Source organism: Lampetra planeri, chromosome 17, assembly GCF_965212315.1.
Source record: "Lampetra planeri chromosome 17, kcLamPlan1.2.h2, whole genome shotgun sequence".
In the NCBI taxonomy this organism is placed as follows: domain Eukaryota; kingdom Metazoa; phylum Chordata; class Hyperoartia; order Petromyzontiformes; family Petromyzontidae; genus Lampetra; species Lampetra planeri.
The window spans coordinates 5,071,544-5,089,206 of record NC_136123.1 but is presented as its reverse complement, the minus strand read 5'-3'; the positions used below and the strand labels follow the sequence as shown (position 1 = coordinate 5,089,206).

General features: G+C 42.7%; 2 protein-coding genes across 3 annotated transcripts in view; one reads left to right on the top strand and one right to left on the bottom strand.

The window, feature by feature from the left end:
• Positions 1 to 1,156: 1,156 nt before the first annotated feature.
• On the bottom strand, positions 1,157 to 11,236 carry LOC144723299 (uncharacterized). 2 transcript variants are annotated; one of them, XM_078601925.1, is made up of 5 exons: positions 9,678 to 11,069; positions 7,813 to 8,223; positions 6,764 to 7,030; positions 4,214 to 4,360; positions 1,157 to 2,456 (listed from the first exon to the last, which is right to left on the bottom strand). In XM_078601925.1, the coding sequence occupies exons 1-5, from the start codon at positions 9,766 to 9,768 to the stop codon at positions 2,272 to 2,274; spliced, it is 1,101 nt and encodes a 366-aa protein (XP_078458051.1). In that variant the 5' UTR covers positions 9,769 to 11,069; the 3' UTR covers positions 1,157 to 2,271. The 2 variants fall into 2 exon arrangements, with proteins under 2 accessions (XP_078458051.1, XP_078458052.1); XM_078601926.1 differs by lacking the exon at positions 9,678 to 11,069 and adding an exon at positions 11,083 to 11,236 and having other exon boundaries at positions 1,159 to 2,456.
• Positions 11,237 to 11,634: 398 nt separating this feature from the next.
• The window catches only part of MBTPS1 (membrane bound transcription factor peptidase, site 1), a 31,426-nt gene continuing 25,397 nt past the window's right edge, over positions 11,635 to 17,663 (top strand). The window contains exons 1-2 of the mRNA XM_078601924.1: positions 11,635 to 11,836; positions 15,527 to 16,187. Coding sequence (XP_078458050.1) covers positions 15,995 to 16,187 — 193 coding nt within the window. The 5' untranslated portion in view covers positions 11,635 to 11,836; positions 15,527 to 15,994. The remainder of the gene's footprint in view (positions 11,837 to 15,526; positions 16,188 to 17,663) is intronic.

The window sequence follows — 17,663 nt, the reverse complement described above, 5'->3', positions numbered from 1 at the left end:
ACGATCATTTAAATGACTCTGGCGTGCAGAGAAATAGCTAATGGTGTATACAAATATATTGGTATACAATTGAATTGACATTTAATTTTCATATTTACAATGCTTAAGTGCATTTAAGATCAGGTATTTTTAAAGGCACTATCCTTTATTTACCAGACATGCTAAGGCACCAATAGTTAATGGCTATGTTAAAACGCTCAGGATTTTGAACTCTGCTACTGGTGTCAGTGCACTGAATATCGTGACACATTTGATGAATCAATGAACTCGTTGAATCTTCAGTAAGCAAAAGCCGCAGTGAACCAACAGAGATACTTTTCAGTCGGGTCATGTTTGGGATGTGAAAAGAAACTGGTGTTCCAAAACAATACACATCCAAACAAGACATATGTCAATAGCTCTGCCAGAAAATAAAAATCGCCCATCATGCCCAAAACATCACCCATATATAACACAGTATATATTGTATTAGGGCAGCGTGATTGACATATGCATTGCGTTTTTTTCTCGATGCGTATGCATCACTGCCAATGCATTAGAACAAAAAATGCATGCAAACAAGAGAGCATGCAATCTATACACATGCTGTGCAGAAATTGCAATTCTCCACAAGCCCAAGTCTTGACCAGGGGATGGCCGTGTGGCATCAGGGAGCTAAAACTGCGTCATAACGCTGAGCAGCAATTACTTAATCCAGACAGCCCTGATGCATTTAATTTGAGAAAAAATTTAGGATGCTGGCTCCGCCATCCCAGCGTATGTTAAAGCACTTGCCCCAACACTCCCAAGGGTAGATCTAGATGGAAAGGGTGAATTTCACATTTGTAGGGGTTTCTTTTATTGTTGCTTTTTGTGTGAAAGGTTCAGAAGCCAGGGCTTGTAATAATGCACAAATTCTCATGAATCTCAAAATGGAATGAAAAACTGGAACAGTCCGAGATGGCCTGGTATCTTCTTGGTTCTTTCGGTAAAGTCACGTAGAATGGAAATAATAAAATAATCAAAATAAAACATAATAAAATAATTCTCACGACGTTTCGGCCACAACGCAAGCAGCCGTCCTCAGGTGGAGAACAGGTTTGTCGAGAAGACATTCAGACTCTGTCTTCTCGACAGACCTGTTCTCCACCTGAGGACGGCTGCTTGCGTTGTGGTCGAAACGTCGTGAGAATTATTTTATTATGTTTTATTTTTATTATTTTATTATTTCCATTCTACGTGACTTTACCGAAAGAACCAAGATGATGAATCCCTGCAGTCACGAAAGCTTTAAATCGAAATTTATGGCCTGGTATTTTTCTCTTCACTCAGATAAATCCCAAGCCGCAGGAGGCCGAGCAGCTCCGCACCGAGTTGGCACCTCTTAGATGCTGGGTTTGAATGTGGGATAAGTCACCCGTGAGTTGATGGTCTCAAATCTTGACTTAAAACTTTCGTGACTGCAGGAATTCATATTCTTGGTTATTTCGGTAAAGTCACGTATTTTAAATTGATTTTATTATTTTTATGGTCTCAGCCTGAATGACAGTTTTTTGCACAAAATGTATATATTTAACTTGGTTATTTACTTAATTTGGTATATTTTGGTTTGATTTTGGTTTTGACTACGATGGAACACTCTACGAAGGGCAGAGTGCAAACATTAATCTCCTGACATGCCAACGGTGGAATTTATATATAGGTGAAAGTAATAAGACATTTTTCAAAGACCAAAATGATTATCCCAGCTCAGCATCACAGCTGAGGTCCATCACTCTGGCTTGTGTCAATTGCGTGGTGACATGCATGAGTGGTAGGGCGTTTTGCTGCTTGTTGCAGAGTTTCATGGATCAAGCTTAGTGGCCACCCTTGTTCAGGCCTACTTCACAGTGCGCTCTGCTTCGAAGTGTACGTTAAAGATCCCGTGACATCAAGAGTAGGCCATGCACCTCCGTTTAGCAAGGTTGGCAACGTACGGTGCGAAATAAGTTAAATATATAGACACATGTGTGCTTGCGTCATCTAAAATTGTATACATTACTTGAAAATTGCTAAATTCGGAAGCCTCATGGCAACTGGCAGACTAATTTCCACTATGATGGCCGGTGCTGCTGTCACCTTCTGCTGCATAGGGGCAACTGCTACTGGGGGTTCCCTACCGAAGGGCACCTCATTATGTACTGCACGGGAGGTGTGGTGTGTAAATATGAAGTGATGATGATGACAATGACGGTGGTGGTCGTTCACCACCCTGAGTATCACGTGGGACATCGTTGAGTCGCGGAGTCCCCGCTAAAGCAGGGGAAGCTCTGGTTCGGCGAGGAGCTCGGCGGCGACAGGAGAGTCGCACGGCACGAACAACGTCACGCCCGACTTGTAGGCGGCTGGTATGGTGATGTGCGTGGGTGCTGCTGTCGTCAGAAGGTCTTGGCCCTCGCCGAGGGCACTCTGTGCACACAGCATGCGCTCCACTTGTTCTGGATGGGGAGTTGCGGGAAGGAAGGAAGAAAAGGGTGGAAGGGATTTAAGACCGAAACAGGAAGACTTCTTCACAATTCTGGCAAATCGCCTGATGAAAGCTGGTTGTGATCACCAGCAAAACGTCGTACTCAAATTGTAAATGTTCTGGGTTTACTCTCCAATACACCGGTGTGCTGACGTAGTCACTAATTGGCACGTTCTGTTTATGTGACAAACCTTACTAATTGGATATGCTGGATGGTGGTGGGTTAATGACACATTTATATTTACGCAATGTAACCTAAAAAAAACATTTATTATAAATATTGGTCGCAAATGCCTATGTGTTAAACCATACGGCACCCTGTACGAAGCTATGTCCACTCGCTCATGTACGTATGGCAACGTTCACTTACAGTTACACCTACGTACACGTGCTAACGGCTGCATATGTAAACAATTATGTTTTCACAGAACATCAAGCCAGTGTCATTTAAAAACACAACTTCCACAACAGTTAAATTATCCAGGAAGTCGGCTTTTGTTGGGAGAAGGCAGATTAAGCGGATGAAAAAAGAATATTATGAAGTTCATCTTACGGTCATCTGTGGGCAGATGATGCATTATATGAAACAAGCATGGGTTATCTTAGAATATGTGTGTGTGGGTAAGCAAGTCTTACCAAGGACATCTCTCTAAAGTGAATTACTTATTCAAACTTAGACTGTAAAGCTGAATTTAAGCACACATTGAGGTTATCGTTTAGCGTTTAAATTCCACATTTTAGTTCAAGGACACAATAAGTTTTATGAGTCCATTATAATTAGTGTGCATTTAATTTTCATTAAAAAACTCTCAATCAAAGATATTTTATTTTCCTCCAATTATTGATGACATCTCTTTCCATTCATGCCCTGCCTAAGCACAGGTGGAAGCCTATTGAGACAATAATCCTATTTGCAATGCAGATGTGGAACAAACACAAAACACCGCTGAGAAACAGGAACACCTTTTTCAGTGGAAAGTTGTACAAAGATAATGTAACCTCGCTTGAATTTGCTTTTAGGATTCGATGAATAGTAAAAAAAAATGCATAGTATTGCATTTTTTGTCTGCACAAACAATATACCACCATCTGCTGCTTAATGTGATAAGGGTTTTTGTACTGTGCCACCAGGGTCACACGCACAGAACCTACAAACCACAGTGGAAGGCCACGGGGTGAGAAGAGATGTTTTGGGAATGTATCCCCAATGTTATCCTGATCCATGTCTCTCGCAGAGCAATGCAACCCCTTGTGTTAGAGAATGACCCACGGAAGTGGATATCAATTTCAGTGACCTCAGCTTACACAACAAAGGACAGCATTTTAACAAATATCCAGCCAATGACAGTAATGTTCATTGCATTACACTCAAATATTTTATATCCCAAGAACTGGAATTTAGCCCAATCAAGCGCAGAAACAAATTGAATTTGTCCAGTCATGATACACTAGAGAACCCAGTTTAATCTCAGGTGGCTACCTGGATCCTGGGGATAGACGTGGGGATAATTGTGTAAAGGTCAGCAAGTGTTGATCGGCTCCGAGACGAGTGGTGTTGCCTTGTCCGTCCCGTGACCCCCTCCTGCCAGCGGGCATATGACACTTCACGTGGCCTTAAAGTGCACATAGCCTGACACAAGGCCGTGGTGACGTTACCAACACTTAGTGGCGACGTCACCGACACTTATTGGCAAATGGCGGTTTTTGTTGTTGTTGTTGTTGTCTCACCAGCGACGTGAAGCTCGTGCCAGCGCGGGTCGTCCTCCAGGCGTGCGATGGTGCCACTGCCTCCGGCCACGCGCGCCTCCACGTCCTCGCGACGCACCAGCAGCTCCGAGGGGCTGCTTAGGCGCTGGCTCAGCACCGCTGTGCCCACTGCGTGTGCCGATACGCAGCAACAGGAGAGAACAGTGACGTACTGCGTCCTGTGTAGGGTTGCGAAGCCATTATTGGTAATTTGACAATCATCTTCAGACTCGATTATCTAGTATAACAAACGAACGTTAAAATCAGTCACCGTGTAGTACGCTCCAACAGATACACAGACATAAACAATGGGGTGGACTTTTGTCTTTATTGTTAGACATCATATTCATCAGCCAAAATCAATTCACTGCTGGATGAAGACCTACCCAAGCCTTCGCCATCTCTGACAGCTGTTTGATAAATAGAAGCTGATTCCATCGCTCCATCTCAGCAGCGATGTCCTCGTGAGAATATCACTATATTGGCTGCCACACTGATGTAGTCCGAACAACCACCCATCATTCCCTCTTGCCATGAGACGTTCTGCCAAAGCACACTTACCTTTATTAAAAGTAAAATGTCTAACTTGCATATGTTCACTGATCCATGTGTTCCTCTCTCAGTGTATTGCCATGCATGTAACTCTCCATGTTTCATTGTGCACTTTCCACCATGTTACATTCTCTTCGTCAATGGCCTTTTAATTACAATAGAATAATACTCATTGCCTTTAGATAATACTTGGTTTATGTGAGAGTGATGAACGATCAACACTGATGTTATGTAATGAGAGAAAAACTGAATTTAACGTTCGGGCAACGACATGGCCTCGTGGTAGTGTGTTCAACAATCGTTGCAGATGTTCCAGTTCGAATCCAGGGGCACGAATGGTCAAATCCACGATGGGCAAAGTTTGAGTGTACATACAATCGTTGTTCACTGCTGCAAAAAATTGTCAGGATCCTCCTCTAAAAAACTTATGATACTCAGCGAGTATTTTTCCTGGATAAATAAGAGTAATAATATATATATAAATGAAAGCCCGTCTGTCTGTTCCAAATACAAATCCAGACCGTTAAAGCTATCGCCACCAAACTTGGCAGGGTTACCTATTAAAACCCCGCCGAAAACCTTAGCTACATGGCGAGCCGACATTTTATATAGGGGGGCCCGGAGGCACCCACTCGCTCCCAGTGACATCACCATCCATAACCCAGCACATATTAACCTGGTCCTGCACATCTAACAGTTACATAATGACCCCCTCATAAAATGTATGTAAAATTGCCGTTGATTACACCACCAAAAAACCGTTGATGATCTCAATGAAAGGTCAACCTCCTTGAGCACACCCATCTTTCGGTGCGAGACAAACAAACGGCATCATTCACACTTCAAAAAAAAGCTTCGTTATATAATTTCGTTCCCCATTTTGGCACGTTACATTATATTTATTACAGGCCCCATGGCACAGAAAAATATTCACAGTGGCTGTAACGCCATTAACCCCTCCTTCTGAATACAGTGATTAGCCCACTCTACATTCACAAGTACCCGGGCAACGCCGGGTATTTCCTGCATGTAAATAAAAAAAATGAAATTCAAAACAAGTCAAAGTGGTTTCCTGCTCAAATGGGCATATGGTGGGAATTCTATCCCATTCATAGTCCTAAGCCGGTGGTAGGATTTCCACATTCATATGGCAGGCATGACAATGTTAAATTTTATTGACCCAAGAGTATATGAACTACCAATCTCTAATTGTGAAATGTGTATTCTATTATGTGCACCATATGGCCAAATATAATAGAATCATGAGTGTTTACACATAAGTATCCGCATGAGTTTGGAAAAAAAGGAGCAATAAAAACGTACAAGACAATGGTAATAAGGAAAATAAAACGAAGGTTTATAATAAGGATAAAAAGAGTACCTAATGCAACAAATATATACAAAACAATTGGATCGATATAGGGTCTACTCGATAATGTATCTGTACAAAACAGTGGGCATATTTATTATTTAAGCACTCGAGCACTGGTTATAGGAAGGATTTGCCGATACTCTCACATGACTTTGTCTTGTCCGCTCGATGGCTCGGACAGGAAGAAACATTGGATGAAGTACACAGGTGATAGGAAGTGCTGATAACAGGGTCAGATAAAATGAATGTCAATATATTAGGTATATAATGAAGCATTAACTCTTCAATAAAAAAAATATTATTACACTCATACATTTATCAAGTTGTTAATTTGAGAACAGATTTTTTACAATTTGTATACAATATGCATATGATATGCAATTGCTACATTTAGGCTAATGTAGGGAAGACAACTGTGCAAATGAGACAGAAAAACAGGAATCAACATAAACGAGACGGTGAGACCAAAAAACTTGATTCTTAAATCACATCGCCACCCTGAATTGTGACCCTTACTCAAATCACTGGTGGGGTTATTCCCTACATGCCTACATGGTACTGCACGTATGTGTGGGTGGGCTGTGGTTCGATGCTCACAGATGACCTACCAAAGTCCAAGGGGTTGGCCATGTAGATGCCCTCTCTGCCGACTCCGAACACCATCTGGTGGTGCCAGGCATCGGGCACTTCCTCTCCGGGTGGCACAGCCACCTGCATGTTCATGGTGACAACGGGCACGGCGCCACGTCTCACCCAGTGCCGCAACCAGTGCGCCAGCGGCACCGCGCGTGCCGGGTACATGTGGAAAAACCTGCCGAGTACGTGGCCACGCGATGCCTCGTGCGCGCCCACCAGCAGCTGCTCGTGCGTCGCGCCTGCAAACGCCCAAGTGGCGGAGACAGAAACAAATGCGGTCATATATTTGTGATACCCAAACGATAAGAGCAACACAGAAGATACTGCTATCATTAGCATTGTTAGCATGTTCTAATCGATATCAGTGGAACACTTTATTAAAGATTTCCAACGATGCTTGAAAGTGTTATTGCATTGGCTATGTCCGTATGTCCATACTGGAGGGGGAGGCTATAATGTTTGTAAAGATGATCCAATATGAAAACATCTGTAGTACAAATACAGTGTCGCTATTAGGGACTTAAAACTATTAAGAATTTGACACTGTAGTATCACTGTCGTGTCACTACTCTGTGTCTTATGAGGGATAAAAGGGGTAATTTGGAAGTGGTATCCAATTATTCCTATTATAATAGGAATATAATAGGAATAATTGGCTGCCACTACAAACATTTTATCTGCAGTAAGCACAGATAATTATCTGTGCTTACTGCAGATAAAATGCTACCGGAAGTGGTTTTCTCTAACTACCAAATCTATCGTGTTATCTGCGGGTAAGAGATATAACCCAGAAGAGGTGGGAAAATGCACCCTTTTGCTCGCGATTGTCCGAGGATAGCTGCAAAGAGAAAAGGGGTAATTTCCATGGAAGGGTATGACCAAGAGGATCCATCAACAGCGCCAGTGTCCCTACATTTATTTATTGAGCTATGTCTTCCTTTAGGGTGACAATGCCAAGTCACTTCCACGTTTATATTAAGCCTGCGATTGGATTCAAGTGTGTGGATTCGCCTGAACGGACCTGCCACGCTGCGGGAAAGAAGGTACTCCGTTAATGGGGCTTCGTTGGCACGTAGCTTCGTGCCGACGGCGCTCTCAGCGATATCGGCCTCCACCGGGACTCCGAGCGCCTGCATAACGTTCACCACGGCGGTAGCACCGCACGCCGACACGCCGATCTGCTCTGTCTGCTTCTCCAGTGCCTCCATCAGTGACCAGATCATGCAGGGCTCAAGGCCCGCATCAGAGTCATCAGCAGTGGTCAATGACTCCTGGCTTGATCTGTCTGACGAGGACTCGGGAGTCACTCGGAGTCCATTGGCTTGCTCCATTGGGCAGCTTGCTTGGCTCGGCAGTGAATCTTTAACTCGGTTGGCTTTTTCTGCCACAGGCCCTGTCACCTGTGCATTTTTTTCATCCATATTTCTGACACCTAAAATAAAAAGAAACGTAAGGGTGAAAAGCTGGCAGAAGCTCATTCATACATACAAGTGAACATTATTAAAAATGTAAACGTTTAATCATTTACATTGCTTGCATAAGTAAACGTTTTAGCCACCATGAAGATCCTTGTTGAATGATGCTTTGATGTTTTATTTTCTTTAAAGCTTAAATTGTTTTTCAACAGAGATTGGCAGTTTTCATGCCTTACAAAGTAGACATGGGTTATGCCTTTCCACGGCTGGTTAGTTTTCTCAGCTGACGGATGTTAGCAAACAAAACAGACACGACTATAGTTGGTTGGTTGATGCACAACACAATATCTTAATGATGGCAAGACGCACGAATGTCAGCTCTGTATATAAGAGCATCACATCACAGAATAGATTAGAAGGGAAAAGAACACAACTTCCCTACATCATAAATCTAGGAATTGACCATATATTAGACAAAGTGTATGTTTAGAGTTAAGCCCGCTTTGGGAATCGTGACTTTCACGCAAATTACAAACTGTTACACCTCCCTGTAAGAAAGCGTCACTTACATTACTTCCATGAACAAATACTGAATCACAATGGTACATCTGCTGTGCGTGTTTGCGCTTTGTCCATTGTAATGTAAACAGCATCAGCACTGCAGGCTGCTGGGTGCGTTTGCTTTGTGCACTGTCCATGTTATACAAACACAAAGTCTAAAGCATGCCCCCCTCCCCGTGTACAAGTACTGTATTTACTTTTTAAATTGTTGCATCTAAAAGGTACACAAACACACATTGCCCACAGTATGGCGCTTCATCAAACCCAGGCTGTGAAGCTAACAACACGGCTCTGGGCTGCACTTCAGAATTCCCTTTCTCGTGTGACAGACAGAACGGTAGATTCAAAGATATTTCCAGAAGTACAGTTCTGTACTCTCAAATTAGCACGTTTCAACGCGAGTATTGTACTGCGTTTATGTATGTGAAACTTCTTTCGCGCCGTACGTAGCCAACCGTAATAATCGGAGGTGCAGGGGAGAACAAACTAAACAGAAAAAGGAGTTCTAAAGAAATTCGTTTTCAATACATCAATGTGATGATCACCGACTCGTGTAAATGTTGCAGGGCCAGGAAGTTATGCTAAATACTCTGCAGTTGAGTCTTCTGCTTATCACTAGAAACATTTAATAAACGACGTTTTTGAAGATGAGCCTCAAAATATGACCCCAGAGGTTGAAGATTGGTTTTATTCATATGGAAAGGGGTTAGCCTCCAAACACGTTATGCTTGAGGTGTTTAAAAAATATAATTCCAATCGTTGAACCAAGTAATATGCCTCCAATGTCGCTTGATGTTTAAGCACCGCGCATAAGGAAATTAAGTGGTCTCTCTTCAGGCATGTCTCATCTACTGGTCGTGACAAGTGGCATTCACCTACAAACGTAATCTTTTAAGTCGAGTAAACCTACGGGAGGGCCCCTGACTTGTTGAGTGAGATGCCCCCAGTTTCCCATGGCAGGAACAGCCACCAAAGGTAGTTAGTTGGTGGTGGGGGGACATTGCAGCCTCAGTGCGCTTGGGGTAGATGCACGCATGTGCAGGCCTCTTGTCACCACTGCATTGCACGTGTGGAAGGTCTTAAACTTGCTATGTTGCTGCGTGGAGAGGTTGCGATGCACTTCACCGCACTGTTTGGTGAAGGCGGGGAGCATAGTAGTAGAGTACAACGTTGGAGTTCTGATTCTGATGTTCGTGGCAAATTTTGGTTTCAAGATTTACAATTTAATGACTGCCACTTACGTGTGTGGATACCATTATAATGTGGTTATTTAATAAATTCAAAATAAATTTGAGATCAACGCAATCCATAAAACTATTTTACACAGGTAAAACTAAACAATGTTTTGATATCACCAGATATTGTGGAAATTTTATAGCAGCCAAATACTCTAAACGCGTGAAGTTGATTCTAAATGTGGAGGGAAAATAATTCGACATGACCACGGGGAAAGACAGAACATACAGCAAGCTTCGTGATTGTTACCAAACAACCTCCTGCACACCAGGCGAGGTAGTAAACATCTCGCCGGTTAAAGCCTCGTTAACGACAGTTTAGCAACGTACGGTGCGAAAGAAGTTCAACATACAATGTTAAGTAGTTTAAAGTCACTGCAGTCACGATTTGTCAATACAAGTGGCGTGTGCCCGTTACAAATACGTTTGATTTTGTCACGAAGGTTCAAAGCGATGTTTGGGGGCTAGCCTGGCACGCACGATAATTGTTAAAACACTAAATATTGATCTGAAGCTTTTGTGAATCCATACTCTTTGGTTCTTTCGGTAAATTCTAGATTTGAAGCTTTCGTGACCTGATGAGGGAGGCTTGTGTTGCCTCCGAAAAGTCGTGATTTAATTTAGTTGTTTCTATTTTATTTTATTGTTTTACCTACGTGACTTTACCGAAAAAACCAAAGAGTATTTTTCGGTACAGTCACGTAGGTATAAAATAAATATTTTTACCGAAAAAAACAAAGAGTATACAAATATGTATATATCTATATTCTTGGTTCTTTCGGTAAAGTCACGTAAAAGGGAAATAATAAAAATATAAAATACTAATTCTCACGTTTCGACTGCAACACAAGCAATCATCATCCGAAACGTCGTGAGAATTTTAGTTTTATATTTTTCTTTTTTTATTTCTCTTCTACATGACTAATTTACCGAAAGAACCAAGAATATCAATCCCTGCAGTCACGAAAGCTTTAAATCAAAATAAATATCAATTTTGTTTACAGGGACACGGCACGTGGAGTTTCCGTCACCTCCCCAAGCACCCGACAACCGACAAATCGATCGAGGATGATGACTTACAGTTCGCGCGCATTTTAATAGTGTCACATGTTAGATGTTGGCTTTAGCGCAATTATTAGAAAGGATAATTATGTTCATTTTACTCGCTACCGACGTCAACGCCACTGTACAAACCGGGGCACAGTCCCCTTTCGGGGTTCTATTTACACTTACGTCATCGAATCGGAATCGACATTTCAAATCGATAACAAATCGAAACCGCCTTTCGATTCCGCCGTTCCTCATAGAACCCCCACGTTGGTCGAGTGGGTGAGTGAGCGGTGTTGGGAATCGATTCGAAGTTCAAAGCGCGCGAGTTTTTTTGGTCGTCGTCTTCTTCTTCTGGAAGACCGTGAGAGGGGATGGGGGGGAGGGGCTCGACGTCCACCCACCCCCCACACCCCCCGCCCCATTCATTTAGATTTCCTAGCGCGGATTAGGCGCGGACCAATCGGGCACGCGCTTCCGTCCCTCGCAGGGGGGGGTAGGGGGGGGTGCTGAGCGTTGACCAATCGGAGGGCGGCGTCGCTCACGGAACGCCTCGTCTCCTCGTGTCTATGCGGACTACGATTTACAATACGGCGTGTACGCCGACTAAACTCGTTGGTGGTGCGGAGGCGGCGGAGGCATCGGCGTTTGCGGCTTTCGCTTTAAGGGTTTTTTTTTAAATACATCAACAAATAAGACGCAGAAAATTAAGAAGTACAACGTTGGGTTGATAAGGCGCGCGGTGTGGGGTTTGCTGGAGGAGTTGTCATTCTGCAGGCGTATCGCTGTGAGTAGTGGTTCACGCACGGGCCCACGGCCTCATGATGATGATTCGCCGTGCGGGTTTTAACTGGATGGAGGAGGGTCAGGCAATTTAATCGCAAATGTATAGCTTGTTAAAGTGTCGTCCACCACGTACACCTGGTGCTTTAATGTCACGAGCGGTTTGCTGCTGAAGGGTGTCTGAAGATGCGTTTGATACGAGTCGCTTGTGGCAAAGCGCTCCTCAACGTGTCTCATGGAGCCCACGTTTGACCTACCTACCAGTTACTGTACAATCATTGTAATTTGCATTCACTCTTCAACGTTAATGTGTCACGTGTATCGAATGAGGTCGTTACAATGTTACACTGGCGTGAATTATTAAAAGTGGTTAGTGGTTGTTGGGTCGTGATCGCAGTTCAAGGATGGGTTTTGTGTGTCTGCCTATGAGCGCATGCAGGGTTGGAAGCCACGTGTTTTGATATGTAAACATACAACAATCATAAACGTTTAATTATATCACAAACGGCACTCATTTTAATATTGCTGAGGAATATTATTGTTCGGTAACGTGGTATGTGCCCATTTGAGACTAAACTTTTATACGCGTGGTTTGAGTCTTAAGTCGTTGGTTTGTGACAGACCCATGTCACTTTTTGCTATTTGTGGCTAATTCTAAAATATGATTTGAGACAATGATGGGCCTTCGCTTTAGGGTCAGGGTTTTTTTTCTTCCTCGAGTGGAGATACTACGATGTTTTAACATAAACAAAAGTTTCTACTTCTTTAATCTGTTAACAGGTTAATGATAACAGGTTCATGAAACAAAACTAAAAATTTTGTTTTACTGCCCCTGAGGTTTCATGCAGGAAGTCTATTGACCTAAAACATCAAAACAGTACAATCTTTACCCTAAGTCACAGTAAAAAAACCCCACGGTATTAAAAGTTAACCTCATTTAAGGCTTTAGTGCAATTTATAACCAAAGAACGAGCAAGGGTCACAATAATAGATGAATATTCGAAAGTGAAAACGATGATAACGTGTAATTTACAAACTGAAACGCAACTGGCCAGGACATCTAACGGGGACATCCGACACAAGCGTTGGGTAAATTTGAAAAAAAATGGAGGTCGATGGGGAAAATAAGGAAAGTGGTAGACAGCAAAGGAAGGAGATGTTGGGATGATGATATTGGAGGAGCACGCAACTTGGAGGTGACGAGACATCGTGAAGAGTGGAAAACTTTGTCCAGAAGTTTGGGTGTTCATGGCGAAGAAAGACATTGACCTCTTGCAGTCGAATGCAAGTGTGGTGATTTCTCTTATACGTTGCATGGTTGTCTCCTTTGCAAATGTAGTGTTAACTGGCAAAGTAACAAGTGCGTTCGTTTTTATTTTAACATAACAATTATACTGTTCATACTCTTAGTTCTTTCGGTAAAGTCACGTAGGTAAAAAATGAAATTAAAATTAATAAAATAAAAAATAAAAATCACGACGTTTCGGAGGCAACACAAGTCTCCGTCATCAGGTGGGACCGTCACAGCCAGAGTATGAATCCTTGCAGTCACGAAAGCTTCAAATCTAGAATTATACTGTTACTTTTGCGAGAGATATAACTGGGAATAGGATTCTCACATACGGTAGTCTTGGTGGGCTCCGTGGGTTCTCGAACCTGCTTTGAATGGGAATTGATTATTCCCATTTGCTGAGTCTGTGCTGTTTCCTGTTCCACACTGGGACGCGTCTCTGCTACGCAGCTGGAGTAGGTGTGGTGGGGGGCATCGTGCCTTGAACATGCACAATGTCAACGCGGCCCTCTTTTGTCGCTTTGACCCAGTGCGTTCTTTCATTTTGCTGTTGTAGCTTTGTTGTGTCCATCTGTGTGCGGTTTTTCATTCATTCTCAACTAAAGTTCTTGTGTTTTATTTTTAAAGAACAGCGCCTTCTCTTGCAGTCCTACGACATGAGCACATGTGTGTGCCATACTCGCGAGGGCTGATGTTTTTAGCGAGGCTTAGTTTTAGTGTGGACACTGTGGCACCGTTCCCACGATGGTAAACATTGCACACAATGCTGATGCAGCCTGGGGGCCAGGATTTGTTATGGGGGTGGGTGCGGTGCATCGGCAATTGCAGCACTGTACAATCTATTACTCAAGACTCAATAAAATCTGTAATTGGATGTCCATTGGATGCATCTTAAATGTTCAACTCAACGCAAATGATTGATGTATGTGTGTTGAACTTCTTTCTCACCGTACGTAGCCAACCGCGATAATTGGAGGTGCGTAAATGCAAGACGACAATTCCCTTACAACGGGAGCTTTGTTTGTGTAGGACATTATTTTACGTGTTTTGACTAACAGAGTAGAACACGTGTATGTATATGTGTGCACAAAATGTTCAACAGTATATGTTATATCTATATCAATTCTGTATTTCTATAGCACTATTTCGTACAAAAGATGCAATTGAAAGTGATGTACAGGTTAAATAAAACATTATTAAGACTATATCTCAAGAACAATAAAAACAATTTCCATACAAAACAAAATTGCGTTACAAGAAATTGCTAGCGAAGGCATGTCAAAAAAATAACACCATTAAAGTAAATCCGTATAAAAGTATCTTAAGTAAAAGTAAGTTTATAGATTTCACTTAAAATTGCTTCATGATTGCGAAGTCATCAGATCCTCTGGCAGGCTGTTCCACAGGCGAGGACCATACACTAAAGGCTGCGTCTCCGTGAGTTTTAGTCCTGGCCCTTCGCACGACTAAAAGACCGGAAACAGGATCTGAGGGATCTTGACAAAGAAATTGCAAAAGCTGAAAATAGTGTAGCAAGGGAGGCACATGCTTGGAATTGCACTAAGAGACAGAAAAAAATAACACTGATTGTGGAATATATGTCAGTTAGAGACCTCATATTGGCATCCTATTAAGAAAAGAGGATGTGTGCTGGACACATCATGGATGGAAGTGCTGATGGCCGGTGGTTGAAACTTTATATGTAGTGGCAGTCAAAGTATGTACAAACTCGAGAGGCTGTCCACCATGGTGAAGGATTTATTAAGTCAACTCGTCTGCATGTGGAATGTTTGCATAACAGGACTATGAAAGATGGCGACTTCTTGGGGAAGCCTTCAACCAGCTGTGTGAAAGATCTTGCCTGGTTATCATGATGATTACTATGTTGGAGGACTGCTTGATAGTGGAATGCTGCACACTGACACTTTACCCACACTTGTAAACAATTCCTACCAAAGAATATAAGGTGGTTTTATTAATGATCTAAAATGCAAGCTCGGCTCAATATCTTGTACAAATATTGGTCATACATTGAGACTTCAGTGGCTAAAGATACATTTGCCAATGTGTGTTTTAGCCAAACATATTTAAATATTTTTCAGCTGAATTATGGTTGAGTGGTTTTAGCTCACAATAAAATGTAATCTTAAGCCTAAATACATGACCTTTAAGGGCTTTGTAGAATGCCTTTTCTCTTTGTGTCTTGTACTGTACTTTTATTTGCATTTTATCTTCATCTTCCATGCTTCTGACATTGGGCTTGGAGCACACGCCTCAAGAAAATATGTTAAAACAATATTACCATATAACTTTTCCCTGGAATGTATTCAATTTAAATATAGGCTTCTTGTGGACATTTGCTTGATGATGAAACAGGCAGCAACCACTCTTTCTCTCTTGCAGGTAAATATCGCTCCAGCGTGCCGAAGTGAGTGACGGAGAATTATTCTGGCTTCTTCCTGGATTGCTCCTGAACAATCCTGAGGAGTCTTGGAGTCGAACACACATTAGCCCAGTATAGCGTGTGCCTGCAACAGCATTCAACAGTGGCAGAGATAAAATGGACAGAGATACCATGGAAGAAGCAGAAAAAAATCAATGGTGATCGGCTCCTCAATGGTGTTGTCAGTCAGAACAATGCTGGAACAACATGTGATGATGCATAAGACTGAAGGTGGGCTATGCTGGAAAAATGTATAAAGACTGGTCAGCCATGCCTCTTTGATTTTCAGGCTTCCTTCTGGTCACTGGCCAGGGAAGCTTGGCATACTTGCAGCTGAAATGAATTGTGTGCGGCCAAAGTGATTCTTTGCTTGGAAAAGGGAGCCAAACTTGAAGGGGGGAAAAAGCGCATCTCGAGGGCATCGAGCCATGAGGCTGCTTGAGGGAGGTGCCTCCCTGAGGGTGCTCCTGCTCGTGCTGCTGCTGTGTCCCGGGGGAGGGCGAGGTGCCGGGGATGGAATTTTCATCGTTCCATCCCTGCCGCCCGAGCCCTCTCGTCCCCCGTTCAACTGCAACCACACGTCCATCAAGCTGGACTTCTCGTCCAGCGTGGTCAGCAATGGTAAGTGATCGCAAGACCCCCCGGCTCGATGACATTCAGCCAGTGCCGTCACAAAGTGTACCTTTACTTCATAGATTTGACTGACCATTTTGTGGGCATACAACAACCCCCCTTCATTTCTCCACCCATTTCATCAGGTGTGGGAGTCTAACATTCTGTTTTGGTCCGCTACTTATGGAGGTTTTTTTTGTTGTGTGCTTTCAAAGGTCTTTCAATGTCATTATGAGTGAGCTCTTCTGAAATTGAAATGATAGCTCGCTCTTTCTGGTAGATTGGTGCTTGTACATTTCATGAGCACACCCTTTTAAAATCATAGTAAATGTGTACCTGCCAAACAGCTACATACTTGTTTGTCAAACATTTTCATGATAGGTTTTGACCAGTGTGTCTCACTTAACAGTGAGAGCTATGGGTTTACAACTCATGTACTGTACATATAAACAAGTAATATAGCTTAGCACACAGGGTTATGGTTGCTCTTTGTGGTATTTGTTTTAACCTTAAGACACCTACGCATCTGTTTCACAGGATGTGTTTTTGATTGTATTTAAAAGTACATTTTAAAAGGCTGGATTTTATTGTATTTGCAGTAACGGAATGACACGCTCCTACACATATTTTTTTAGTTAACTCCTGTTTCTTTGTATAATTTCCAGGGATAATTCAAACCTACCAACTTGCACTTACCACTGTGTACTCTGGGCAGGACTGTCAGTGCAAAGTGGATCATTGGTGGAAATGTTTAAGTCAATGCTCAAGCACTCCGGCATAGCCGGATGCGTGCACGCCCCGGTATTAAGGCTGCCTCTGCTATGCGTGCGATCTAAACTTAAGCACTGCCATGTGCTTAGTTTAGCGGATTTGACTTTCATATTCAACCTTTTTATATCATACCCCTTGGAGACGACCATTGCGTGCGTTTATCTAAGGCACTCCATCTGGACGAACCAAGCACAATAGCGATAATTAATTATCTAAGCCGAGACATGTGGTGAATTGGAAAATGAATGTTCCTGCAACAAATCCGGGGACATAATGCTTATCACTCTGATCACAAAACTGCAGTGTTGTAGCATACATATAATCTGCTTAATTTTTACTGCAGCAATGTTGTAATTGTTGCCTGCTTTCATAGGTCTGGTTGGTTACTCTATCAAAATGAGACCGGTGCACAGTAATGTTCGTGTGTAAGCACAATTTGCCTCGCTTAAGTTGCCTTCTCACCTGTCCAGTTTATCGGACCTCAGCAGTTCAGTTCATTGAATGGCACTGTTATGTAGTCAGGGCAGTGTTGATGTACACAATGGCATGTGTGTGTTGCACCAATTACCTTGAAGAATACTCAATGCATATATAAGATTACCACTTGCTACTTAAAGAAAATGAGTCACTTGTTCCCCCCCCCCCACCACCTCGACTGGCAAGCTAAATGTGGAGGCACACTGTGGCTTGGTTTTATTTTGCAACTTGTGAAGG